Genomic DNA, 27,250 nt, shown 5'->3' on the forward strand with positions numbered 1-27,250 from the left:
ATAAGCATTTGGTATCCAGGACTAAAGTTTGGTAGAAATTAGGCTAATTAGGTAGATCCCAGAGTCATCTTCATAGAAATGATAGTGAACCCCATGGGAGTTTATGACATTACAAACAGAAAGTATAGAAAGAGATGGTCCAGAACATAACCTTGGGAAATACTCACACTCTAGGAGCATGATGTAGATGTTGATCCAACAGGGCAGACTGAGACGGAGCAGTCAGACAGGTAGGAAGGAGTACCATGAAAGCCTAAAGAGGAAAGAGTGTCTTGGAGAAGGGATATCAATAGTATCATGTAGCAGATAAGTTGAGAAGAATTAATATTAAGAAAAGACTATCAGATTTGGCAATGAAGGGATCATTAGTAACTTTGAAGAAAGCTGTTTCAGGTGATTGATGAGTTTGGAAACCAAATTGCAAAGAGTTATGGGGAGGAGAGAACATAAAGGTGCTAAGAGTAGACAGCTTTCTCAAGGAGTTTGGCTGAGGGAAGAGGATATATAGGACGAGAGCTTAAGAAGATTATAGAGCCATATATATGTATATATATACTGAAAAACAAAAATATAAAAAACCTATATCAAATTACCTGCTGTCTAGGGGAGGGAGGGAGAAAAATCTGAAATTGGAAAGCTTGTATAAACAAAAGTTGAGAACTATCTTTACATGTAACTGGAAAAAAAATAAAATACTTTATTATCATTTTTTTAAAAAAAGATTTTAGAGCCTAGTGGGGGGGAAATTAAGAATGGAGAGGACTTGGGCATGTTTGAAGAAAATAGCAAAAAGTTGAAGATTCAAAAAGGATTGGGATGATGGAGGATGCATTCTGCTGGAGAAAATGAGAGATGATAAGGTTCAAGGGTACATGTAAAAGAGTTGCTTTGTCAGAGACTGCGGAAAAGGATGATGTCAAGGATTTTTGAGGTAGAGAATAGAAGATAATGGCCAAATCAAATGGCTTCTGGCTTGTTTTTGTTTTTGTTTTTCAGTACAGTGTGAGTCAAAGTCCTCCGGTGAGAGAGAAGAGGGGTGGAGAAAGTATAAAGGACTTAAACAGGCAAGAGAAGGTTTTAAATACCTTCTTTGAGAAATGGGATATGGTAGTTAAATAGGGAGGAATAAAAGGACTGCCTTGCAGTATGAGGACCAATACTGTAAGTTGGATAACATGAATTTGCAGTGTACCAAATCAGCAGTTATGGGACTTCCTCCTGCTTTATTCATCATCAAGTGAGAAAAGTGGAGAAAGTGAGTTATGGGAGTGATCTAGGGCTGAGGTTTAGCAAGGAAAGAGCAGTAATAGGATGGGGATAAGTGTGGGGCAAGAGAACAGTGTACAGTTGAAGTTGAGGTTGGTAAGAAAGGAGAGTGAAATTAGAGCAAACATAAACTATCTGAAAAAGTACTGAGGGATGTAAGTATAAGAGATAAAGCATAGGAGAAGTAGAATGATAGGAGGTTTTAGTCAGGGGAATGTAGGGTTTTTATTAGGCAAGTGAAACACTTGTAGGTAATGGCAAGGTCTTATATATAACCATCTCTCTGTGTAGCTAAGGTCTGTTAAAGAAGTTAGAATGTTTGAGGCAGCATCTCCGTGGGTATTAAAGTTCCCTGATGTAAGGGCAGGATTTGAGAAAGAGAGGAAGATGGTGAACCAGGTGCTGAACTCCTTAAGAAAGGAGGCAAAATGACCTGGGAGCTAGTGTACCTAAAGATACCATAATTTTGATAAGGTAGAAATTTTAATTGTGTGGATTTCAGAATAGAAAAGGTTACTGATAATGAGAAATGAAAATCAGAATAACCTTGAGTTTTGCTTTGCCATCAAACTGACAGAGATGATGAGAGGATAGGACTAATTCTTGTTGTGGGGATGTGGAAAAACAGTCACTATTGCTGGAACTATGAATTCAAACAACCATCCTAGAATTATTTTGCTCTATGAAACAATGAACATGATGAATTCAGAGAAGCATGAGAAGACCATCATGAACTGATACAAAGTGAAGTAAGCAAAGCCAAGAAAACAATACAGTGGCAAAAACAATTTAAATGAAAAGAGCAACAACCACAGAACAATCAAAACTGCATGTTTCAAAATTAATAAAGAATAATAATAGCTAGAATTATATAGCCCTTTGAAGCTTGCAGAGTGCTTTACATGTGTTATCTCATTTTCTCCTTATAATCACCCTGTGAAGTAGGTACTGTTATTATCCCCATTTTACAGATGAGGAGACTGAGGCTGGGAGAGGTTAAGTGACTTGCCAGGGTCACAGACACAGATAGTAAGTGTTTGATGCCTGAATCTAAGTCCAACACTTTATCCAACAATGCCACCCTGATGCCTCAAGAACAAGCTTGACCCCAAAAGAAGGGACATGAGAAGACACCTCCCCCTGCTCTTTTGTAGAGGTCAGAATCCATGGGTGTGCAGCATTTGCATATGACATCAGAATTTTTTGATGCATTGATCAGTTTTGCTGATTTTTTTTTCTTTTTTAAAAAAATTGTCATAAGGGATGACTGGGAGGGAGGAGAAAAATGTACACAGCAGAAATCTGGGTGATATAAAACCAAAAGATATCAATAACAATCTGTTTTTTAAAAAGGTTGGAAAGGGATGCCTCTCTTTAGATTTTCAGGGAGAATTAATTATTCCTATAAAAATTTGAAGGATGTCAGTGTAAAAACCATGAAGAAAAAGGATCTGAAGAGGCAGAGAGGGGCAGGTAGATGGCGCAGTGGATAAAGCACCGGCCCTGGAGTCAGGAGTACCTGAGTTCAAATCTGGCCTCAGACACTTAACACTTACTAGCTGTGTGACCCTGGGCAAGTCACTTAAGCCCAATTGCCTCACCAAAAAAAAAAAAAAAAAGAATGAAGAGGCAGAGAAGGAATCCTGACTTATGCCATGAAATTGTAGTGTGGAATAATATAACACAAAGGAAAAAGGGAAAGTGGACAACCCCTGAATATTTACTTCATAGTATCATATAGATTTACAGTCTAAAGGAGGTTAAGTGACTTACCCATGTCACAGTTATTAATAGGTATGTTAGGCAAAATTTCAACTCACATCTTCCTGACTACAAGTTCAGTACTCTTTCCATTGCACCACCTCAGTGCCTCTCATCAAGCTAACCAATATGCTCTTTTAGAAGATGAAGAAGCTGCATCCTCTTAGGTGTAAGTCACTCCTTGTCCTCTAAGGAATAATGATGTAGATATATGGCTGGTATTAATAAAATGTCATCCAGTAAGGGTGATAAGTAGTGATGTTTTGTGACTCCCTATGGAGAAATTCCTGAGATACCTCTTTGACAACCTGATAATAAGAGAAGTCTGCTGTTTTCACCAAGCATGCATCTAAGATGTGGCAGAGAAGTCCCCAAGGCTTTTCAAACTGTATTACTATTCTCTGCCTCTGGTGATTCACATGGGTACAAATGATATTGCCAGAAGAAATCATTTATAAGATGATCCCGTGGATACATATGGTAGTTCTAGCTCTCCTATCAGCTATGTTACTGGGCTTCAGAAAAGAGAAGATTGGCTATGTAAACAAGTAGTTAAATCTAGTCAACAAGCATTATTCACTCTACACAATGTCAGGCGTTGTTTAGGTTAAGAAACCAGTATCTAAAAATAAGATTGGATTTCTGAGTCTTGGCTTTAAAAATGGCAACGATGGATTGCTGGCAAGGAATGAAGTACACCTGACAAGAGTTGATCATATTATATTTTACTGGAGTTTTACTAACTTTACAAAGGTCTTAAGCCAAAAGGGAATAGAGAGGGGGGGAAAAGACATCTATATATGTCCACAAAGCTATACCATAGGAATGCAATATTGGCAGAATAGCAAGAGGCATACTTAGAATTTCCTAGGAGACAGATCGAAGAATGGAGCCAGCAATAAAATACAGCCTCAGATAGCTATATACAAATATACAAAGTCTGCATAGGCAAACTATAGGACCTAACAAAAGGAAGCAGACAGTTTTCGGTGCAAAAATGTAGTGGAATATTATTGTACTATAAGAAATAATAACTAGGTACTAAAAAAGTGTTGGAAAACGTATATGGACTGATGCAATATTAAATAAGAAGAATCTGAAAAAAATATTCATAAAACTACAACATAAAAGAACAGCAGCAATAAAACAATAGAAACAGAGTGCTATAAAATTACAGTAATCAGACATGACTCAAAGAAGAAATATAAGAAAACATTTTACTCTTCTTATCCCTTCTTTGCAGAGTTGAAAGATTATGTGTGTATAATGTGAGACTTTTTTTTTTTTGATAACTTGATTAGGTTTCTTTTTTCCCTCTTTTTTTATAGGGGATGTCTCTGTGGAATGTACATTAGGAAGTGTACTTTGATATAAATGAAAATTTATTTTTTAAAAAAATATAGAAAAACCAAAGAGAAACTTCTTTTCTGATTTTCACCAGCCACAGGGATGCTGATTGTTGGAATGTAAATGACATGAACTTTAACAAGAATGTAACAATTATATCCTAGAGTTTGTGATTAAGAAGAAATCTGTGCATAAATATGATATATACTTTTGATTTTAGTAGAGTAGATTTCAGTGAATTCAGGGAGGCAATGATTGAGCAACCCAGAATAGATAGGTAATTCTCAAGAATAAAATTCTGAAACTGCAGAAACAATTCTGATGGGGAGGAAAGAGTCTCTTAAAGAGACCAATGTGAATCTTCAGGGAACTCATCATCCAGCTTAGGTTTTTAAAAGATGTGTACAGAAAATAGAAGGGCAAGTAGCAGAGAATGAATATAAAAGAAGGGCATTGTCCTAGAAGAGTAATGTCAGAATGGAAAGCCTTGAACATCAAAAAATGTGAAGATAGGACAGAATCAACTCTTGATTGGGAGAATGGGATTCATAGAAAAGATAATACTAATGGCATTTGATTCCTGGCACAATTCTAGTGTCTTTTTTGTTTTGTTTTTTTTGGCGTGTGTGGCAATGAGGGTTAAGTGACTTGCCCAGGGTCACACAGCCGGTAAGTATAAATTAATAATAGACACTAGAGGGGGCGGCTAGGTGGTACAGTAGATAAAGCACTGGCCCTGGAGTCAGGAGGACCTGAGTTCAAATCCAGCCTCAGACACTTGACACTTATTGGCTGTGTGACCCTGGGCAAGTCACTTAACCCCAATTGCCTCACACACCCCCCCAAAAAAAGAATAATTATTGAATATCTAGAAAAAGAAGCCATGTTCACAAAGAGCTTAAAGGTTTCATCAAGAACAGTTTATTCTAGACTAACATAATTTTCAGGGAAATACAGTATGCGTCATTTACTTAGAACTTAGTAAAGCATTTGACAAAATTCTTCATGTTCTTATAAAAAAGAATAGTGAAATATACCCTACATGTAAGTATAATTAGGAGATTCAAAACTGAATAAATGGTGGCCACAAATTATAGTTGCTAACAGTTTATTGTTAGCTTGGAAACAGGGTTTCAGTGACATAACCCATAGTAGATCTGTGCTTGTTTGGCCCTATACTATATAAAATTTACATAAAGTTATAAATGGAGTATTTATAAAATTTGTGTATAATACAAAACTTGTAAAAATTGCTTAATGCATTAGATAACAGGATTGAAAAGGATCTCAGTTTAGACCATCAAGCCAAATCTAATAAGCTGAAATTTTAATGTTAATAAATCTAACATCTGGGTTCAAAAAATCAGCTTCTTAAGTATAAAATTAGGGAGGTTTCTTTAGAGAAGAGTTTATATAAAAAAAAAACTATAGAGGTTTTATGGGACAGCCAGCTCAATATGAGTCAATAGCATGATAACAGCAGGGAAAAAAGCTAATGCACCTTGGGCTGCATTGAGAGGCATGGTGTCCAGAATGAGGGAAGTTATAGTTCTGCCTTCCCCTGCCTTAGAGCATATTGAAGGTGTGGTGTTTGGTTTAGGATACCACATTTTGTGAGGGACATTGATAAGCTAGAGAGCATCCAGAGAATGGTGAACCATGCATGGTTCAAGATTTTACCTGAAGAAGTTGAGGATGTTGGAAGTTTAGCCTGGAGAAGAGAAGACTTAGAGGAAACATCTCCAAGTATTTGATCAGCTATCACATGTCACTTGTTCTACTTGCCCTCTGGGACTGAACTTGGAGAGTTAAATTTAGGTTTCCTTTGAAGTAACATTTCCTAAACTAGCTGCTGCTGGATAGCTGGCCTCTGTTTCTGGAAGACCTGCAGGCACTTATTCTCTTTGTGCCCCAGGTAATTTTTAAAGACCATAACAATATGCAGAAAAGATCCTGATCTAATTGTTAAAGGAAGTTCCTTATCTGGAGGTCCCAACTTCCAAGAAAACCCTGGAAGTCATCTGCCTAGTTAAACAAACAAAAAAGATAAAACAGAGCTCTCCAAAAGTGGAATATTAATTGCCTCGGCTGGTAGGGTGTTCTGCTATTGCTGAAGATCTTCTAGCAAAGCCTCTGAGACTGCTTTTTGGTGTGGGAAGATTCTTATTCCGATGTGTACTGGGACTAGGTAGTTTTGAGGTCCCTTCCAAATATTAGTCTTTGATTCTGTGACTTTGACTCCTTTGGGTGGATTGGAGTCAATCAGATAACATCTTTCATTGTAATCTAACTCCCTATTTTAGGTTTCTGATTTAGGAATTCACCTTCGTTATTTGGTAAATGTGCCGTATATGACTAGATACAAATCTATAAAAACAAGATCATTAGTGTGTTCACAATATAAACAGGATATATTAAAAATCAGATGGCTTCTAACTGATTTGTAATCTCTGTGGCATAGGTCAAAGAAACTGTCTGTCCCAGCTTCAGTTGTATCCAGAATAATGGGAAGAGGTGGGTGCAACATCACTGCAATACAAGATGTCACTGGTGCACATATTGATGTGGATAAACAGAAAGATAAGAATGGTGAAAGAATGATCACAATAAGGTAATTATGAAAAAGACTGTTGACTAACTCTGTGGGAAGAAGGGCTTTATACCATGTGAGGGTCTTTTTTGTTTGAAAGTACGAGAGTTGCAACTAATAGTGAACTTCCTTTAATGAATAACATTTTTTCTATTTATTTTGTCTAAACTTTCAGAGGTGGCACAGAGTCAACAAGGTATGCAGTTCAGCTTATTAATGCTCTTATTCAAGATCCAGCTAAGGAACTAGAAGATTTAATTCCTAAAAATCACATCAGAACCCCTGCCAGCACCAAATCAATTCATGCAAATTTTTCGTCCGGAGTAGGTACTACAGCTTCTTCAAACAAAAATGCATTTCCATTGGGTGCTCCAGCTCTTGTAACTTCACAGGCAACAACACTATCTACTTTCCAGCCCACCAATAAACTGAATAAGAACGTTCCAGCAAATGTACGTTCTTCTTTCCCAGTTTCTCTGCCTTTAGCTTATTCCCATCCTCATTTTGCCTTGTTGGCTGCCCAAACTATGCAACAGATCCGGCATCCTCGCTTACCTATGGCCCAGTTTGGAGGAACCTTTTCACCGGCTCCTAATACTTGGGGACCATTCCCAGTGAGACCAGTTAACCCTGGGAGCACCAATAGTTCTCCAAAGCATAACAGTGCAGGTCGCCTACCTAACCAAAATGGAAATATTTTACAGTCAGAGTCTCCTGGATTATCTGCTGCCAGTTGTCCTATCACTGTGTCTTCTGTAGTTGCTACCAACCAACCTCTATGTGTTACTAATAGCCGGACTCCTTCATCAGTCAGAAAGCAGTTGTTTGCCTGTGTTCCTAAGACAAGTACCATGGCAACAGTGATCTCTACTGTGACGAGCACCTGTAGTTCTCTACCTTCTGTTTCCTCTGCACCTATCAGCAGTGCACAAGTTCCCACAGCATTTCTGCCCTCTAGTGCTCCACAAACACAACTTTCTGCACATAAAACAGACTCTTTCTCTGCTATATCAACTCCCAAAGAGAAGGTGTCCACACAAGACCAGCCTGTGGGAAACCTGTGTCCCCCATCTTCAGTTGCAAATAATTGTAGTATTTCTGCCAGCAACAACCCAGGAGCCCTAGAAACCCACTCTTCTAGTAGTCCTGCTCCTCTCAATAACACACAGGAGGAGGTACTGCCAGCAAACATATCCGATTTAAGTCCTATGTCATTGCCTTTTGCATCTAACTCAGAGCCTGCTCCATTAAGCTTAGCTTCTCCTCGATCAGTTGCTGCTGATAATCAGGACAACAATAATTTACCTCAGTTAGCTGTACCAGCACCCCGAGTTTCTCACCGAATGCAGCCTAGAGGTTCTTTTTATTCAGTGGTACCCAATGCAACTGTACACCAGGATCCACAGTCTATTTTTGTTACAAATCCAGTTCCTTTAACACCACCTCAAGGTCCACCAGCTGCAGTGCAGCTATCCTCAGCCATGAGCATTATGAACGGTTCTCAGATGCACATTAACCCAGCAAATAAATCTTTGCCACCTACATTTGGTCCAGCCACACTTTTCAATCACTTTAGTAGTCTTTTCGATAGTAACCAGGTGCCAGCTAACCAGGGTTGGGGAGACTGCCCACTGTCTTCACGGGCTGCCACAGATCCATCTTTCACTGTTCAGTCAACTTTCTTGGGTAACTCCGTTCTTGGACACTTAGAAAATGTGCATCCTGATAACTCTAAGGCACCTGGATTCAGACCACCTTCCCAGCGAGTTTCTACTAGTCCAGTTGGTAAGTTACTAGCAGCTAAATCATGCCTGCTCAGCCTTGGTCAATAAACTTGTATTCCTTTAAGATGATATTGCCGCCTTGTTGCCAGATATTTCCCTGTGGTTATATAAAATGGACAGTTTGGATGAAAAACTGTAAGTTGTTTGTAATTTTAGAAACAGGGTTCATAGCATACTTTCTTAGTTCCTACTCCTTTTAGAAAGTGTTGTTTTAAATTCAGACTTTTCCTACTACCATACTCATTTGAAATTTCTTATTCATTTATTTTTGTTGTTATTCAGTCTTCATAATCCCTTTTGGGGAGTTTTCTTGGCAAAGATACTGGAGCGGTTTGCCCTTTCCTTCCCCCACTCATTTCACAGATGAGGAACTAAGGCAGACTGTCCAGCGAATTGCCCAGGTTCACACAGCTCCTAAGTATCTGAGACTGCGTTTGAATTCAGGTCTTCCTGACTCCAGGCCCCTTGGCTGCCCTGTTCGTTTGTACATTCTTTTAAAAAGGGCTTAATATGATTGACTTGTTTCATGGACTTAGAAGCCAGCTGTGGAGTTCACATGAATTATGATGCCAGTATCAGTTTTTAACTGATTTTGGTAGTTAATATGTGTATTACACTGAGCCAAAACAAAGTATATACTATAGAAATGAGAATGGCCCTCTAGGTGTGTACTGTGCTGAAAAATAATTCTGGTTGGTGAATATAATTTGAAGTTGAAATAGTTGGGGGGAAAAACCCAGTTGAAGGATTTAACAATGCTGTTCCCTTTACTGATTAACTATCTTGTTTAAATTGTGGCTGTGTGTGGTGGACTAGGACGAATCTGTTGGTGTGGCATTAAAAGTACTGTACTTTAAAGTGTTGGAAATACTTTCTACCTTCCTACGGTGCAGTAGAACCCAAAATATACATAACCCTTTCAAAAGCCCCAAAAGCTGGCTCTGGTTTTCTGCCCCCTTAGTCACATAGAGATAAAGCTAATTAGATTTCATTCTTGTGGAGTTAGTAAGAGATTTTGGAGCGCTCTAGAAGGGCAAGCAACAAGAACAGGGTGAATTAAAGGCCCCATTCCCAGTGCTGAGCTTATTAGAATACTGTCCACCTGAAAATTAATAGAAACAATATAACAAAAGTAAGGTCTTTAATTGGGCAGAGGAGTTAGAACTCGTGATACTGCTGTAACAAGTATATATCCTAAGATGGGAACTGAGGACAGGGTTTATATAGGATACCAGTACAAAGAGAAGCCGAGATTGCCTTTGGGAAGAGTAAAGTTTCTCACAGTTTCCCAGTTTCCCCCTCCCCAACCCCCCCCCCCCCCAGGTTCATTTGTATAACAAGCTGAAGATCCATCAGAAAGCTTGGGTGGGAGTCTCTGGAAGAGGAGAGTTTGGAGGGGTTTTACAACTCAATCAGAAGCCAAAATACAATGTTGTGTCAGGCCCAGGCAATTCATTGGCCTGGGATCGAAACTACATGGAGTTCAATCAATTCTCAGTCAGTTGTGTTTGTCAGTAACAACAGTGTGGTTTAATCTAAATCCCACTAGTCAAAAAACATGAGTTTGAATCCTGGCTCTGACACCGGCATTTGTGACCATAGGTAAATCATATCTATTCCATGTCTCAGTTTTCTCATTTGTAAACTGAAAATAATATTGGCACTGCTTGTTTCACATTGTTATGAGAAAAGTACTTCATCAACTTTTAAAGTGCTGTAGAAATAATGATATGCATTTAAAATTGTAACCTTTTACATAACACTGTCCTCCAGAGTAATGAATGAGAAGTAAAGCTAGCATCTGGCTGGTATGTTTATTTGTGGGTGCTGTCTTTCCATGAATTTCAGTTTAGGGTATCTGTGATTTTTGGTTTAAAAGCACTTTTTAGAAGTATAGAATGTATAGTTAGAGAACTAACTGGGTAGCTAGGTGGTACAATGGAGAGAGCACTACCCCTGGAGTCAGGAGGACCTGAGTTCAAATCCAGCCTCAGACACTTATTTAACTGTGTGACCTTGGGCAAGTCACTTACCCACCTTGCTCCATTCTCTCCAAAAGGAAACTAAGGAGGCCCATTTGGGTGAATTTTTGGTAATTCACAGGTTTGTCACAAGCTATCTTTTCTTGAAATGAAGATAGCTATTTCCTTTTTCTAACCTTTTTACCCATTCCCCAGTAGGTCTCTCACAATAGGTAATGAGATATTTTTTTAAATAATAAATTTCACCCTAGCACACTTTTGAAAGAAACCTTTTGAGTCTGCTTATAACTTGCTAATTTTACTGGCACAAGTAATCTATTCTATATTTATTTTGGTTTAATGACATCTTTCCTCATCCTTGAGCTCTTCAGGAATACTAATAGTCTTAAGTACTCATTTCTCACAGGACACATTTCTGTTGGGTGGATAATTTTCTTCAAAACATAGGTTAGAAGTTCCATCAGATACTGATATGGATAGTATCTAGTCATAAATTCTCCTGTGCACTGGCCTTAGACACATCTTAGATCTAGAGATGGAAAAATATGTCAGAGGCCATCTCTCCAACTCTCTTGTTTGTATAGATGAAAAATCTGAGGCCCAGGGAAATAAAATGGCTTGCCCATGGTCACAAAAGTAGTAAGCATCAGAGGCAGGATTTGAACCTAGGTCTTGATACCAGAGACAGCGATCTATTATATTATTATGCCTCCCATGATTTCTATCATACTTTTCCCTTTCTGTGAAAGTTGTGAAATTATTCTAGATGATCTCATGCTTAAACAATCATTCTTTCTTGATGTGTGTTTAAATATGCTTCATCATGGGCTAATAACATGCCACAGCCAGTGTTTTAGTGTTAAATGTGCTTTTTTTTTCATTATGTCCAGCCTTAGCTGACCCTTTGGAAGTACAGAGATCTGTATATAGTGGATTTTTAATAAGTATTTATTGATTTGAAGCATTTTTAGCCAAAGGAAGCTCTTCCCTTCCATATTACTTTGTTCATAAATCTTTGGATTAACAGCAGGAACTCTTAGTCTCTTCCTTTTCTTAAAGAAAATTAAGGCTTCAAATTTGAAAATCTAAACTTAATATATATCCTGGCCTTATTTTCTTTCAGGATTACCATCCATTGATCCATCTGGCAGCTCCCCATCTTCTTCTTCAGCTCCTCTGACAAGTTTTTCCAACATACAAGGAACACGGGTTTTTCTACAAGGTCCAGCACCTGTTGGGACTCCAAGTTTCAACAGACAACATTTTTCACCCCATCCTTGGACAAGTGCTTCAAATTCATGTAGGAATTTTGGGGAAATGATTATGAAAGTTTCTTAATTACATTATTTGACCATTTCAGAGAGTTATTTTAGATTTAAGAAACCATGATGGAGGCAGCTTGGTGACCCAGTGGATAAAGCACTGGCCCTGAATTCAGGAGAACCTGAGTTCAAATCCAGCCTCAGCCACTTCACACTTGCTAGCTATGTGACCCTGGGCAAGTCACTTAACCCTCATTGCCCCGCAAAAAAAGAAAAAGAAACCATCCAAAGTTATATTACGACATTTTTTATAAACTTTGGTCACTGTGATCTTTTTTGGTCACTGTGATACAGTAAGCAGCATGGAACATGGTCAGACTACCTAGTCATAGTAGCATACACCTAGCATCCTTGCTACCAGTAAGGCTGAGACTGGTGGATCACTGTGTCTCAGGGGTTCCATCAGGCACTAAGTTTAGCACTAAATATGGTGAGCCTCCTAGAATTGGGGGTGGGTTTAGGCTAAGGAGAAACAAACCAAACCAAGTCAGAAATGGAGCAGGTAAAAAGGTTTCCTTGCTAATCAAAGTGAGATTGGACCTGTAAGCAGCCATTGTGTTTGTAGCCTGGGTGAGATAGGGAGACCTAGTCTTTTTTTAAAAAGAAGAAAATGCTCAAACTATTCCTCAAATCTTGAAATATTTTTATTGACTTTGTGCTAAGTAGAACAGAAATCATCAGAGGTACTTTTACAAAGAACCCTTTGAATTTCATTACTATTGAATAATTTGTTGAATTTGACCAGAAGTTAAAAATGGTGATACTACCTGATCTTTGATTTCACATTTAAGAAAGTTTCATACATTCCCAGTGAGATCAGAGGTGAAACAGGGATGTCCATTATCACCTCTATTATTTAATATTATACTAGAAACATTAGCTTTAGCAATCAAAGAAGAAAAGGGAATTAAAGGAATTAGAATAGGCAAGGAGGAAACAAAACTATCACTCTTTGCAGATGATATGATGGTATATATGATGGTATAGAGAATCAACTCAAAAATTACTTGAAACAATTAACAACTTTGGCAAAGTAGCAGGATATAAAATAAATCCACATAAATCATCAGCATTTCTATACATGACCAACAAAGTCCAGCTGCAAGAGATAGAAAGAGAAATTCCATTTAAAGTAATGGTTGACAATATAAAATACTCGAGAGTCTACTTGCCAAGACAAACCCAGGAATTCTATGAACACAATTACAAAACACTTTTCACAAAAATCAAATCATATCTAAATAATTGGAAAAATATCAATTGCTCATGGATAGGCTGAGCTAATATAATAAAAATGACAGTTCTACCTAAATTAATTTACTTATTCAGTGCCGTAGCACTGGGATAGGAATTCAGTATTTGGCAAAAACTGCTGGTAAAACTGGAAGATAGTATGGCAGAAACTAGGCATAGACCAACCTCTTACACCTTATACTAAAATAAGGTCAAAATGGATGCACGATTTAGACATAAAAGGTGAATACCATAGGTAAATTAGGAGAGGAAGGAATAGTTTACCTTTCAGATCTTTGGAAAGGAGAACAGTTTATGACCAAACAAGAAATAGAGAATATTATGAAATGCAAAATGGGTGATTTTGATTACATTAAATTTAAAAGTTTTTGTATAAACAGAAGCAATGCATCCAAAATTAGAAGGGAGACAGAAAACTGGGAAATAAGAAAGTTGCATAAATTTGATTCTTTTTCTTACTCATTGCTAAAGACTGTTATGATTTACGCCCCCACAAATATAATTTTGTTTTGGTTTTGGTTTTGGTGGGACAATGAGAGTTAAGTGACTTGCCCAGGGTCACACAGCTAGTGTCAAGTGCCTGAGGCTGGATTTGAACTCAGGTCCTCCTGAATTCAGGGCCGGTGCTCTATCCACTGCGCCACCTAGCTGCCCCCACGTCCCCACAAATATAATGAATCATGAGGTAGTAAATTATTTAATTGCCATTTTTGATAATACAAAAACTTAACTCCAGAAAAATGACCATCTTGTTTTACTGTTCAGTAACCAAGGAGTCAGTTGGAACTTATACTACTTTAAAAAAAAAAAAAGAAGCGTATAATACTTTTCTAAAATTTATCCTTATTTACATTTATATCCTTATTACATTAAAAATGTAATCATGGCAGCTAGGTGGCGCAGTAGATAGAGCACCAGTGCTGGAGTCAGGAGGACCTGAGTTCAAATCCAGCCTCAGACACTTGACACTAGCTGTGTGACCCTGGGCAAGTCACTTAACCCCAATTGCCTCACCAGAAAAAAAAAATAAGAAGCCAGTTGCAAAAAAAAAAAAATGTAATCATTTTCAGCCCTTATAATCTGAGGCAAGTATGAGTCTTTAGTTCTGAAGGTAGCAGTAAATATATAATACTCTTCTGCCTTCATCTGATCAGCCTAGGAAATTTTTAAGCCACAATTTTCAATATTCATTGAGTTCTATTCAGAATTATATATTGTCTAAAACTGTTTACAGAATCTTGGTTTTAGAAACTAATTTTTTACCTTCAGTACTTAAAGCCACAGTTTCATCATTGTGTTTACCCTGTACCAGCACAAATCCTTTCCATACTTTTAGTTTTATAGGTTGTTGTGGACAAAGATAATGCACCATCTCCTTATTTAATATACTAAATTGTCTTAGAATACAATCCATTATGGGGTACTATTTCCATAAAGATTTATAGCTTGAATTCCTTTAGCATACAGAGTCTTCAAAAAACCCAGGTTTATATCCCCACCACAATAAGATAGGAAGAATTCTCCACCAAATTTCTTAGATATTTACCATAACTAGTTTTTATATGTAATAAAACAATAGAGAAATATTTTGCCACCAGGTGACTCTCCTATTCCATCTGTTTCCTCGGGATCATCTTCACCCCTTTCAGCTACTTCTGCACCACCAACATTGGGCCAGCCAAAAGGAGGCAACCCCAGTCAAGATAGAAAGGTACCTCCCCCGATTGGAACAGAGAGACTTGCTCGGATTCGACAGGGAGGTTCTGTTACACCAACACCTCTGGGAACTAATTTCACAGCACCTGTTGGACATAGTGGTATCTGGTCCTTTGGCGTCAATAGCGTATCAGGTAAGATTGTCCTGCCTTTTGTAGAGAGATAAATGCAAGTAGGAAAAGCAAGCAGGAAATTAAGTCTGACGTGTTCCTTAGGATAAATATTGTAAGCACAAAGCACAGCAACTAGAAGTGATAAAAAGTATGTTTCCTTTTCTTTTGAGCTATTCTAACTCAAAAGAAAAGGAAACAACCCTTGAAGCCCCTAAGAAGACCAGTTTCAGTCACAGAAAATATCTTTTGAAAAGAGGCTTCATGACAACTACTAGAATATATTTGTTATTCAGAAGTTTCCTCGGTTTTCTCACTTAGTGGATTAGTCAAGCTTCTGACTATAGACCAGGAGTTCTTTTTTCCTAGAAAAGTCTCTGATCAAATTAAGTAACACAGCCCATTTCTAATTCTTTCCAGAAGGCCTTTCAGGTTGGTCACAGCCTGTGATGGGGAATCATCCACTGCACCAGCAGCTCTCAGACCCAGGCACCTTCTCCCAGCACCAGCCAATGGAAAGAGATGATTCAGGAATGGTGGCTCCCTCTAACATTTTCCATCAGCCTATGGCAAGCAGTTTTGTGGATTTTTCTAAAGTAAGGATATAAGATTTCCTGACTATAGGATTGTCCTTGTGGACCTTTTTGAAAATCCTAACAAGTGTAAGGGTGATTTTTTTGTTTTGGTTTGGTTTTGAGATTAAATATCCCTTTCTCTGGAGTCTGCATAAACTCAAATCTTCACTAGTCATTTTGCTTCATTTAGTAAGAGTGCTATGTCTTTCAACATACTAGGGCCTTAAATAAATGCTAGTTGACTGTGTTATTAGCAGTTACTTGTTTTGTAGAAAAGGATGTTCTCAAGGATTGTGATAATGATAAAGAACACAGGTCTTTTTAAAATTTTTATTTTTTAATTAATTGATTGCTTGATGATTTTTCGGGCATAAGGGTTAAGTGACTTGTCCAGGGTCATGCAGCTAGTATCAATTGTCTGAAGCTGGATTTGAACTCACATCCTCCTGAATCCAGAGCTGGTGCTTTATCCACTTCGCCACCTAGCTGCCCCCAAGAACACAGGTCTTGAAACCAGATTGCCAGGATTTAGATTCTGGTTCTGCTACTTATTCCCTGTGTGACCTTAGCTAAATCAACTTAGCCTCTCTTGGCATCATTTTCCTTTATCTATAAATGAGTTTAGTCTAGATGATAATGAAGGTCCTTTCCAATTCTGTGATCTTTTGACCTCAAATTTAAATAGCTTTTTTAGGTTTACAAAGTGTTTTTTTTCCCATAATAATCCTATGAGATAGATAGTGCACTATTCAGATGATGAGTTTATTTTTACTCTCAATGAGGCTTATCTTTTTTCTCTTCTCTTCCCAAAAGTACTATTTGTACACATTATTTTATGTAGATAGCAGCTGTTTCTACCACATATAAAGTCTTTGGACTACTCTATTCTTTGTATGAAAAGAATTTCAGGGGCATAGTCTAATAATTTATAATTATTTTATGGTATTTGCTTTCTGCTGTGTAGGGTCTGCCAATTTCCATGTATGGAGGTACCATAATACCCTCACATCCTCAGCTTGCTGATGGTCCAGGTGGCCCTCTGTTTAATGGACTTCATAACCCAGATCCTGCTTGGAACCCTATGATAAAAGTTGTCCAAAACTCAACAGAATGTACTGATGCTCAGCAGGTAAAAGAAATTTAACACTCTTACCTTTCAGATTTTTTTTCATGTTCTCTTCTGACTGTGTAAGTACAAATCCTCAATACCAAAAATCACTTCTATCATCTTACTACTTTCAATCTACTATTACTGTGCTTTAATATTATAGGGTTTTTTTCCCCTTAGTGAAAATGATTGCCATTAAATTTGTATTTTGTTTTGTAAATGTGTAACATTCCTAATTGGAGGCTATAATTTTTCCCCCTTTGCAGATTTGGCCTGGCACGTGGGCACCTCATATTGGAAACATGCATCTCAAATATGTCAACTAAGTTAGAAGGTCTTTTCTCTTTAGCCTTGTTGGGAAACCTATGACCTTGGAAGAACCATTGGGTTTTTTTTTAATGTGCCTAACTAAGCAATTTTCTGTGTGGGCTTTAACAATGGAAACTTGATTGCCCATTGTGTAAGAACAAATTGATTTCCAACTGATTCTGTTCTCCAGTTAGTTTAGCCATTTTGAACTTAAAATCAGATGAACCTAGTGCTTTTGGCTAAACAGTACTGAATGCTACTTGTCTGCAGAAGAGAACTAGATGATTACATGATTTCAACCTTGTAGGGTGGTAAATACATGTATAATTGTTTACATACTTAAAAGGAAAAAAAAAGTTGAGTAAATTTCATGTCGTATAGTGGCTCTACTTTATGTAGCCTGTATTAATGTGAAATATTTACCTGAATATTCAATAAAAAGATGAACAGTATTTGGAGGTTGGTCGTGATCCTTTTTCATTGTTTGCATATTCACTGGTTGGGAAATTCCCTAAAGATCACTCAACAACTGTACCTTGGAATCTGAAAAGGGAGAAGTCTTTGTTAACTAGTTTTTCAACCTGTTCACTCAGTAACCCTAATCCGTGTTTGTGAGCCATAAATATCATGGTGTTTTCTTTTTGTGAAAGCACAAACCCTGGAAATGGAGCTTTATCAGGCATTGGTAGATGTGGCCAGAAAAAAAGCAGGATTTTGAGTCAGATGATGTTGACCAGTTTTGGGCTAGATTAGAATTGAGAACATCAGGTAACTCACCTGTGCCCTGACTTTATCAAAGATAGCCTGTTTATTTAGAATGATATTTGTGACATATGAGAGGCAGGACACAGGACTGGGAAAGTTCATATAAATCTTGTATGTCACTCTAAAGTACAAGTGTTTAGTGGGTTGGACTATGGGCATATTAATACTCCTATCCTCAAGTGTGAAAATTGTTGTTTATAACTAGCAAAGCAAGAGGTAATGCCAAGAATCTGATGCAACTGTATGGGAAAACAGTAAAGCACTAGATAGTACAATTGTGTACTCATGTTTAAATACAAGTGAATTTTCTTCTCCTGTAGGGGATGGGGGGAGCTTAGGGTACAGACAGGGAGAAAGAACAGCAGAGAATGAGATAGAGCTGGAGGAAATTCATTTTTAAAAGATGATGATTCTTTAAAAGATTCTCTTGTGCCCTGTGAATCCTGAAACTCGGGGACCAAAATTTGGCAATCTATGTGGTTTTTCTCTACCTTACCTTTAAAACACCTCAAGTCAGAACACGCAGCTATACTTCATGCCATACAAAAATAAAAGCATATGTTTAATGTCAAACACACCTTTTCCTTTTGTGTAGTGGAACACTATAATATTCCAGCCATCAGGCAAAACTTTTTACTGAACTTTAAAAAAAAAAACAAAAACACTTATTTTTTCAGAGTTTGGCAAGAGATATAGTTGCTGCCTCTTCAGTACTTTTTTGGTTAGAGCAATCAATCATTGTCAGATTTCTTTAGCTGACAGGCTCTTTGGAGCTCATAAAATGTGGTAATACCTAGTACCTATTTCTCTCTCTTTCTTGCCACTTGTAAAAAAGCACCTCTCTAGAATTTTTTTTTTTTTTTTGGTGAGGCAATTGGGGTTAAGTGACTTGCCTAGGGTCACACAGCTAACTAGTAAGTGTTAAGTATCTGAGGTCGGATTTGAACTCAGGGCCAGTGCTCTATCCACTGAGCCACCAAGCTGCCCCCTACCTCGCTAGAATTAAAGGAGAAAGTTATGCAACTTCAGATGAGGAAACTAGTGAGGAATAACAAGTGAATTATATATGCTAATAACAAAGGTGATCTAGCATAAATTATTACAAGAAGCTATTTGGTTGGACCACCTGACATACTTTCCTGCCTCTTGGGTTGTAATTATGGAAAAATTTTGAGAGAAAGGATCTTTAAAACTAAAAGTGCTCAATTTCTTTTATCAAGAGTACCTGTTTTTCTATTGAACCTAGTCCCCAATACACATACCCCTACTAGCCTGCTGGCCTTTTACCCTACCTTTTTACTAACATTAACATTGTATAAAAATAAACTGATATTTTTTCTGTCAGTTGTCCCTTTTTTTTTTTTTTTTTTGGTGAGGCAATTGGGGTTAAGTGACTTGCCCAGGGTCACATAGCTAGTAAATGTCAAGTGTCTGAGGTCAGATTTGAACTCAGGTCCTCCTGAATCCAGGGCTGGTGCTTTATCCACTGCACCACCTAGCTGCTCCCCAATTGTCCCTTCTTTTTTTTTTTTTTAATTTAATTTATTTATTTATTTATTTAGTTAGTTTTCCGTGACATGTAAAGATAGTTCTCAACTTTTGTTTATACAAGCTTTCCAATTTCAGATTTTTCTCCCTCCCTCCCCCCTCCCCTAGACAGCAGGTAATCTGATATAGGTTATATATATATATATACACATAATAACATTAAACATATTTCTGCATTAGTCATGTTATAAGAGAAAAATCAGAGCAATGACGGCAAACCTCAAAATAGAAAAAACAACAGCACCAAAAACAAAAGAAATAGTATGGTTCATTCAGCATCTATACTCCACAGTTCCTTTTTTTTTTTTTCTTGGATTTGGAGATCCTCTTCTATCATGAGTTCCCTGGAACTCTTCTGTACCATTGCATTGGTGAGAAGAATAGTCCATCACAGTAGATCAACACTCAATGTTGATGATACTGTGTACAATGTTCTTCTAGTTCTGCTCATCTCACTCATCATCAGCCCACGCAAGACCCTCCAGGTTTCTCTGAACTCCTTACAGCACAATAGTATTCCATTGTATTCATATACCACAACTTGTCCAGCCATTCCCCAATTGATGGGCATCCCCTCAACTTCCAATTCCTTGCCACCACATAAAGAGCAGCTATAAATATTTTTGTACATGTGGGTCCCTTTCCCCTTTCCATGATTTCTTTGGGAAAAAGACCCAAAAGTGGTATTGCTGGGTCAAAGGGTATGGATAGCTTTATCGCCCTTTGGGCATAATTCCAAATTACTCTCCAGAATGGTTGGATCAGTTCACAGCTCCACCAACAATGCATTAGGGTTCCAATTTTCCCACAGCTTCTCCAACATTTATTATTTTCCTACTTTGTCATTTTAGCCAATCTGATAGGTGTCAGGTGGTACCTCAGAGTTGTTTTAATTTGCATCTCTCTAATCAATAGTGATTTAGAGCATTTTTTCATATGGGAATAGATAGCTTTGGTTTCTTCATCAGAAAACTGCCTGTTCATATCCTTTGACCATTTCTCACCAATTGTCCCTTCTTGATAGCATATCTGGGATGTGTATCTAAGGTTATAGAATTAATGGAAATCTTCAGGGATTGTACAATGAAATATTTGACAAATAGTATTTCCTTTTAGTTTTGATATGGGGCTGGGCTAACTCAAAAGTTTTGTCCTTGAGAAAACACCTAAAAAGTAAGGGGAGATAAGTGGTGCCTGGGAGAGATAACTCCAGAAGTCAGGACCACCACCCCTCATTCAAGCCTTTCTCCACCCCCAAAAGGAACTTTCCATTATCAGGTGATCACCCCATCCATCCTCCATAAAAGCTTTTGCCTTCCTTCTGTGCACAGAGGAGAATGTTTCTAAGCCATCTCCTTCCCTTGAAATGTGGTCTTCTCTTGGTCACTTTCTGTAATGCCCAAATAAAAGACCATTTTATTCTAATTGGACTGTGTATGAGAGTTGTAATTCTTTTTTTTTTAAGTGAGGCAATTAGGGTTAAGTGACTTGCCCAGGGTCACACAGCTAGTAAGTGTTAAGTGTCTGAGGCCAGATTTCAACTCAGGTACTCCTGACTCCAGGGCCGGTGCTCTATCCACTGCGCCACCTAGCTGCCCCAAGAGTTGTAATTCTTTACAGAGGAATACCTAAGGACCCCTACCACCTATTTCCCCGTGACAGTTATGACTTGAAAGGAGGGTTATTGTGGGGCATGGAGTTGGAGATTTGGACGAAAACATTATATACTTGTGGGGCTTACTGGAGGTACTTAAGACAATTTAAAAATCTCTTTACAATAAAAATGTATCTACTGTCTATGGTGCATTGATTGATTGACTTTAAAGGGTACCACCAATCAGCTAAGCAAATGGGAAAAGGTAATGTGGGTGATACAAACTAAAGGTTAAGAATTTTTATATCCCATAGCAGCTATTTCAGTTTGTTCATCTATTCCCTCCTCTCCTATAATCGAACGTCCTTGAGCAGGTCACCTGCCACCACCACTGTCACTCCTTCCTAAGTAAATCAATGAGAAACTTTTCTGAAATGCTGAAGGGAGGGGCCAGTCATTCTACTGTTCCCATCCAAACAGAATACGTGGGTGTGCTTGGTGATTGTGACCTTACTTCACTCTGTTAAGACCTTTGGACCATGTTGTTATGCTAAGGCAGCAAAACACTTGAACACCTTGTTCTTAAACTCATCCTAGGCCTCTTCCATCAAGAAAAATATGGCTATAACTTGGTTCCATGATAGACTCTGTCTGGGGAGCTTAAGTCACTGCTATTGCTTCTAGTCGTCTTACTACTTGTCACCTGCCCAGAGATGGTCACTACCAATTTTCTTTCCTTAATCACTTCTAAGGGAAGGTGTGAGACTTGTGGAGATTTAGTCCAGAGAAGATGACTTTTAAGTGAGGGTCCAAGGAGCAATTATCTGACTGCCCTCTTTGATTACGCAAAAATTAAATGTTTCCCCTGTGGAGAATGGGAGAAAAGAGGAATAGAATGTGGAAACAGAACACTAAAAAATCATTCCTCTTTAGTGATGGAAAAGGGGATTTTTCACTAAATGATGTTGCCTATCCAAAGAACTTTTTTTCCATCAACATTTCTTAAGAAAATTTTCAAGGGGCAGCTAGGTGGTACAGTGGATAAAGCACCGGCCCTGGATTCAGTACCTGAGTTCAAATCCAGCCTCAGACACTTGACACTTACTAGCTGTGTGACCCTGGGCAAGTCACTTAACCCCCATTGCCCCACAAAAAAAAAAAATTCTGTTTTGCTACAGAGGGTGGAAGCACTTTTTCTCTGACCTACACTCAACTGTTTTTCTTTGTTACCCCAATGGGAGTAAAAAAACCAAAAGGCATCAAAAACTTTTTATAGATAATAAATTTTGAGGGAGGAGATAACTTGTTGAAGAAACTGGTCTAGAGCTGAAGCTACTACAGCTTTATTCTCTCTACTATGGTCCTTGCAATTCTTCAGCCTTAGAAGCAAGATGATAGGACAAATGATGAGAAGTGAAGTCATTTTTGAGGTACTTGTAACCTTATCAAAATCTTTTGCTGTCTTTGGGTCTTTAAAATAAAGCCTTTAAGACTCATCAGGGAGGGGCAGCTAGGTGACACAGTGGATAAAGCACCAGCCCTGGATTCAGGAGGACCTGAGTTCAAATCCGGCCTCAGATACTTGACACTTACTAGCTGCGTGACCCTGGGCAAGTCACATAACCCCCATTGCTGTACAAAAACAAAAAAAGGGGGCAGCTAGGTGTCGAAGTAGATAGAGCACTGGCCCTGGATTCAGGAGTACCTGAGTTCAAATCCGGCCTCAGACACTTAACACTTACTAGCTGTGACACCCTGGGCAAGTCACTTAGCCCCAATTGCCTCATACACACAAAAAAAAGACTCATCAGGGAAACCAAAGTACTTTAAGGGATATCAGGGAAATGTATGTTTCACCTCCACCATCAAAGGAGAAGTCTCTGTACTCTTGTATGGATGGCAATGAGTTTAGTTAAGTTGAGCTTTTTCCCAGTGAAGCTGTGGACATCAAGTGACTGATTACCTTTCAATCATTCTTCATTGGGAATATTTAGTTATTCCTTATATAGCCAACACAAGGCCAACTTTTCATCGAAGGAATGAATGGAGTTCCAAATTATCCCATGCCTCTCTGGAGGAGTGAGGCTGATGGCATTGCACAGCCCTGTCTCATTTAAATCCAATTCACTTGCAAGTCAAGACGTCACCTTTCTGATATCATTGGTCTTCTTCAAGAACTAAAGACAATCCCATGCCTCTCTAATGCCTTCCTTGTGTACCCAGCTACCAAGGCCTATAGGTTTGCTGTGCACTTGTCCAGTTAGATTTTTTTCCTCATAGGGCCTCTTGGATTAGGTTGTCGGTACAACTGTTCCCCTCCATATAATTAATTGAATTGATGAGAAAATTGATACATTTTTAAACCTTTTTGCATTTTCTAATCTAATCTCACCTCCTTCCTTAACAATAACATAACATCAGATATTTAGCTTGCCTTTAACATTCGGAAAAAACCCAGACAATTTTATGCATTATCTTGAAATAAAGGAAATTTTCTAAGTGCTAAATAAAAACAATAAGAATAAGGGGTTAAGTGTCGCGCTCAGCCTCGGCCCCACCCTGGAATGAGTAACTTGCTGGCCCCACCCCGAGTGGGTCGGGCCCCGGTGTTGTTGCCCGGGGCCGCACGTGGTTGGGACCCAGCCCGCCCTGGTATCCGGGCTCAGTGTCCTGTTCGCCACCAGCTCGCCATGTCTACCTCCACTAGCTGCCCGATACCCGGGGGCCGGGACCGGCTGCCCGACTGCTACAGCACCACGCCCGGGGGCACGCTGTACGCCACCACCCCGGGAGGTCAGCCGAAGGGATTGGGGCTAGGCGGGAGGCGGTTGCTCAGATCCCCGGTGCCCGGGAGCCTAGATACAGCTTGGGGAAGGGTATCCAGCTGGTAGGAGTGCGGGGCTAGGGTTGTACAGTAAATGTGGGTCCTGGGGCTGGGTGCGCACTCGCCATCCGTTCTCCTTTTGCTCTGGTTCGCGAGGCGAACTGCCCAGGCTTCGGTACGCAGTGACCTGCCCTTGGCCTGGACGGACCCTCGCTCCTAGAACCCTTATAGAAGGACTCAGCCATCTGCTCGCTCTCTTCTGGGGCCTCCGGAGTTGACGGGAGAGCGGCCCAGGCTGTACGAGGACCTCAAACGGGCGGGTCGTGTTTTCGCCCCAGCCCGTTTCCCACAGCCTCCCACATGATGCAAGTGTTCGGCACAGCAGCTGGGCGCACAAGCCTGAGCTTGAGACTTCGGCTTTTGGAGGGAGTCAGTGAGTTTGACCTTGGGGCTCCAGAGGTAAACCTGGAGCCCTCACTGAAGCCTCTCAGACTAACGCGGGCTTGCTGGCACCAGCGAATCTTCTGAATCACTACTCACTCCTGTTCCCCAGCCTCCTCCTTGTCCGGGCCATTGTCTTCCATAATGTACGAGGACCAGTCAGTGTTTACTAGCTTCCAGCTGTGCTTTGAGGGTCCAAAAGGAAACTAGACGTCTAGGGAGGCAGACACTAAGGTGGGGGCTGCCAGGGCCGCAGACGTATGGTAACAGCTGCTGGGTTCGAATGAGAACCCAAGATCACAAGTTGGGTTCCTGCCTCGTGCCTTCCAGGAGAAACTGAAGGAGGGGGAGGGGTAAGGGGACCGGGAAGGAAAACAAAAGGCACAGGGTAGAAAGAAGGGTCTAGGGCAGCCTTTTAGGGACTGAGAAGGACCAAGATTAATGCTCTAAGGACTAAGGCTTAGGCACCTCTTGAGGTAGCCTCCCTACTGCTTGCCACCAGACTAGAAGCTTGTTCTCAGACCCTCTGTGTTTGACAGTCCCCACTCTCAAACCCCTCTACAATACACAGTCTAGGGGTAGGAAAAACAGGTAGCCTCCCTTCCCCAAAAGGGGGTTAGCCAATGAGAGAATTGTGACTTACAGACATATTTAATAACAGAAAATGCAGTTTTTTATAATAGAATGGTACTGATTCTGTGAGGTTGTATTAGATGAAAAACCCATTAAGGGACAGGAAAACACAGGTGTAGTTTTCAAACCTCAGCCAGATAGGCCAAATTCCTCCTTCTCAAGCTGAGTGCCAGGGAGGGGAGTGCTGGTGTGTACACACATACTATCCCAGCATAAAAAACTACACACACCCTCCTCATTTTCCTAGCACAGAAACATGCTCCTCTACAGTAAACAATTCGAAGCTGAGCACTGTTTTAGAAAGGAGAGGCTGTCATGCCCTCCTGTCCATTAGTTATTCTCATAGAACTAGAGATGAAAGGCATGACCTAGCCCAATCTCTTTGTCAGATAAGGAAACTGAGGTCTAAAGAAACTGTCATATTTGCTCAAAGGCAGCCAGTTAGTTTAGGAAGGGATGCAGTCCAGGCAAGGCACTGCAGTTGTGTCCCATAGACTCCTGTTTCCAACTTTCATGATGCACTCCCTGCAGGAACTAGAATCATCTATGATCGGAAATTCCTGCTGGAATGTAAGAACTCACCCATTGCCCAAACACCACCTTGCTACCTCCCCCAGATCCCTGGGGTCACTGTCCCACCACAGGTCCCACTGGCCAAGCTGGAGGAATTAAAGGAGCAGAAAGAAACTGAAGAAATCCCAGGTAAGGAGGCTTTACAGGGAATGTTAAAGTCAGCCACAGTAACTTACTGTTTTAGAGAAAAAGAATTAAACTTTATTAAAAAATCCCTCTGTGTTCACCCTGGACTACACTCTTGCCTCAGCTTTCAGGTTTAAGGTAGGGTTCAGGAAGTAGAAAAAGTTGTTTATGAGACATTATGTTGAGGGGTGGCGCAATGGATTAAGCACAAGCCTTGGATTCAAATGTGACCTCAGACACTTGACACTTACTAGCTGTGTGACCCTAAACAAGTCACTTAACCCGAAAAAAAAAAAAAAGGCATTACATTGGAACCTTGATAGTACCTACTTCCTGACCTACAGGAAGGGGGAGTGGGGAAAACTGTCCTCCTCCCCAAGAACTCTGGGAGTAGACAGGCCAATTCTAAGGGCATTTTGATATTTCAGGGCTGGTCACTTAACTATAGAGCAGCTTCTAGCTAAAAGGGGTGTAAGGGAGGGAGCCAGGGGCAAGAAATCCTAACTGCATGGTAAGAAATTAGGGTAATCTAACCACCAGGCTCCTCTTTCCCTCCAGATGAAGCACAATTTGAAATGGACATCTGACCTGAAGTAATTGACTGTTAAACAAGAATTCTGCCCCAGCCCCTGTGTGCTACTGCCAAGTGGCTCTTCTTACTGCAATAAGCAGGGCCTCAACTTCCCCACCCAAGAGAAAGGCTTGTTATTTCCAGTGGCTCCTTCAGTTCTCAGAAGTGACTGAGCCTAAGATGAGGGGGAGGGAAGATTTGGATTTGGGGCATGGGTAGGAGAAGGTGCTATTCTATGAATGGGGGCCATGTGGATTTGGAAGTTCCTCCATGAGCCCTTAATACCCACTTTTTTTCTACTGGGTTGTGGGATTGGATGCCGCCCCCTGTCAGTGCTTAATAAACACGACGAAAGACTTCTCCCGGGTCACGTTGCTATTTTCTCCACATCGTCTGGATTCCTCCCTTCTGCATTGCTGTAGCACCCCATGTCATCCTGAAGCTAGAATGAGGAATTCCTGTCCCATAGGACTCTGCTTCTAAGATTTGGCCCCATTCCAGCTGTAGTCAGATCCAGCCTAGGGTGGGGAACAAGGGCCAGTGGGAGCTGAACTGTAAACAGCAACAGTTTGGCACTTGCCAAGGGTTGTTCCCTGTTCCAGGAAACTGCCTTCTAGGATCTGGCTCTCCAGTAACTCTGCTCCAGTCCCTCCCTGCTATTTTAATATGGGACATCGCCCCTCAGGAAGAGGTCATTTGAGGCTCCCCTGCTCCCTTTGGTATCATTATCACAGAATGTTAGTAATAGAAGGGACCTTACAGGGATCATCTGTCAACCACTTATTCTGCAGATGAGGGAACTGAGACCCATATAGAGGAAATTACTCACCCAAGGTCACATACACAGTAAATAGCAGAGTTGGGGACTCAAACTTGAAATTTCTGAAAACAAGGGCAGTATTTTTCTTCAGCAAGCAGGACGGCATCTTTCTGGATTCCTTCCCACCACCTGCCATCTGATAACAAGATTCTACTCTGATCACCCCATGCTCCCCAGCTGCCCTGACTTCTCAACACCTGGTCCAGCATGGCTTCAATGGCTTAGCCAAGG

General features: G+C 39.9%; 2 protein-coding genes across 12 annotated transcripts in view; both read left to right on the top strand.

Moving 5' to 3' along the window:
• LOC122742174 (ankyrin repeat and KH domain-containing protein 1) overlaps positions 1-17,576 on the top strand; it is a 133,563-nt gene extending 115,987 nt beyond the window's left edge. For 5 of the 11 annotated variants that reach the window (XM_043986225.1, XM_043986226.1, XM_043986235.1 and 2 more), the window contains 7 exons: positions 6,836-6,985; positions 7,140-8,749; positions 11,854-12,030; positions 14,905-15,156; positions 15,553-15,728; positions 16,672-16,836; positions 17,082-17,576. In XM_043986225.1, coding sequence (XP_043842160.1) covers positions 6,836-6,985; positions 7,140-8,749; positions 11,854-12,030; positions 14,905-15,156; positions 15,553-15,728; positions 16,672-16,836; positions 17,082-17,141 — 2,590 coding nt within the window. In that variant the 3' untranslated portion in view covers positions 17,142-17,576. Of the gene's footprint in view, positions 1-6,835; positions 6,986-7,139; positions 8,750-11,853; positions 12,031-14,904; positions 15,157-15,552; positions 15,741-16,671; positions 16,837-17,081 lie in introns of those variants that run through there. The other 6 variants (XM_043986228.1, XM_043986231.1, XM_043986229.1 and 3 more) reach the window with 4 other exon arrangements.
• A 6,015-nt stretch (positions 17,577-23,591) lies between these two features.
• On the top strand, positions 23,592-26,558 carry EIF4EBP3 (eukaryotic translation initiation factor 4E binding protein 3). The gene is made up of 3 exons (XM_043986239.1): positions 23,592-23,824; positions 25,461-25,631; positions 26,187-26,558. The coding sequence occupies exons 1-3, from the start codon at positions 23,596-23,598 to the stop codon at positions 26,213-26,215; spliced, it is 429 nt and encodes a 142-aa protein (XP_043842174.1). The 5' UTR covers positions 23,592-23,595; the 3' UTR covers positions 26,216-26,558.
• Positions 26,559-27,250: the final 692 nt, after the last annotated feature.

This window comes from Dromiciops gliroides, chromosome 2 (genome assembly GCF_019393635.1).
Source record: "Dromiciops gliroides isolate mDroGli1 chromosome 2, mDroGli1.pri, whole genome shotgun sequence".
Lineage (NCBI taxonomy): Eukaryota > Metazoa > Chordata > Mammalia > Microbiotheria > Microbiotheriidae > Dromiciops > Dromiciops gliroides.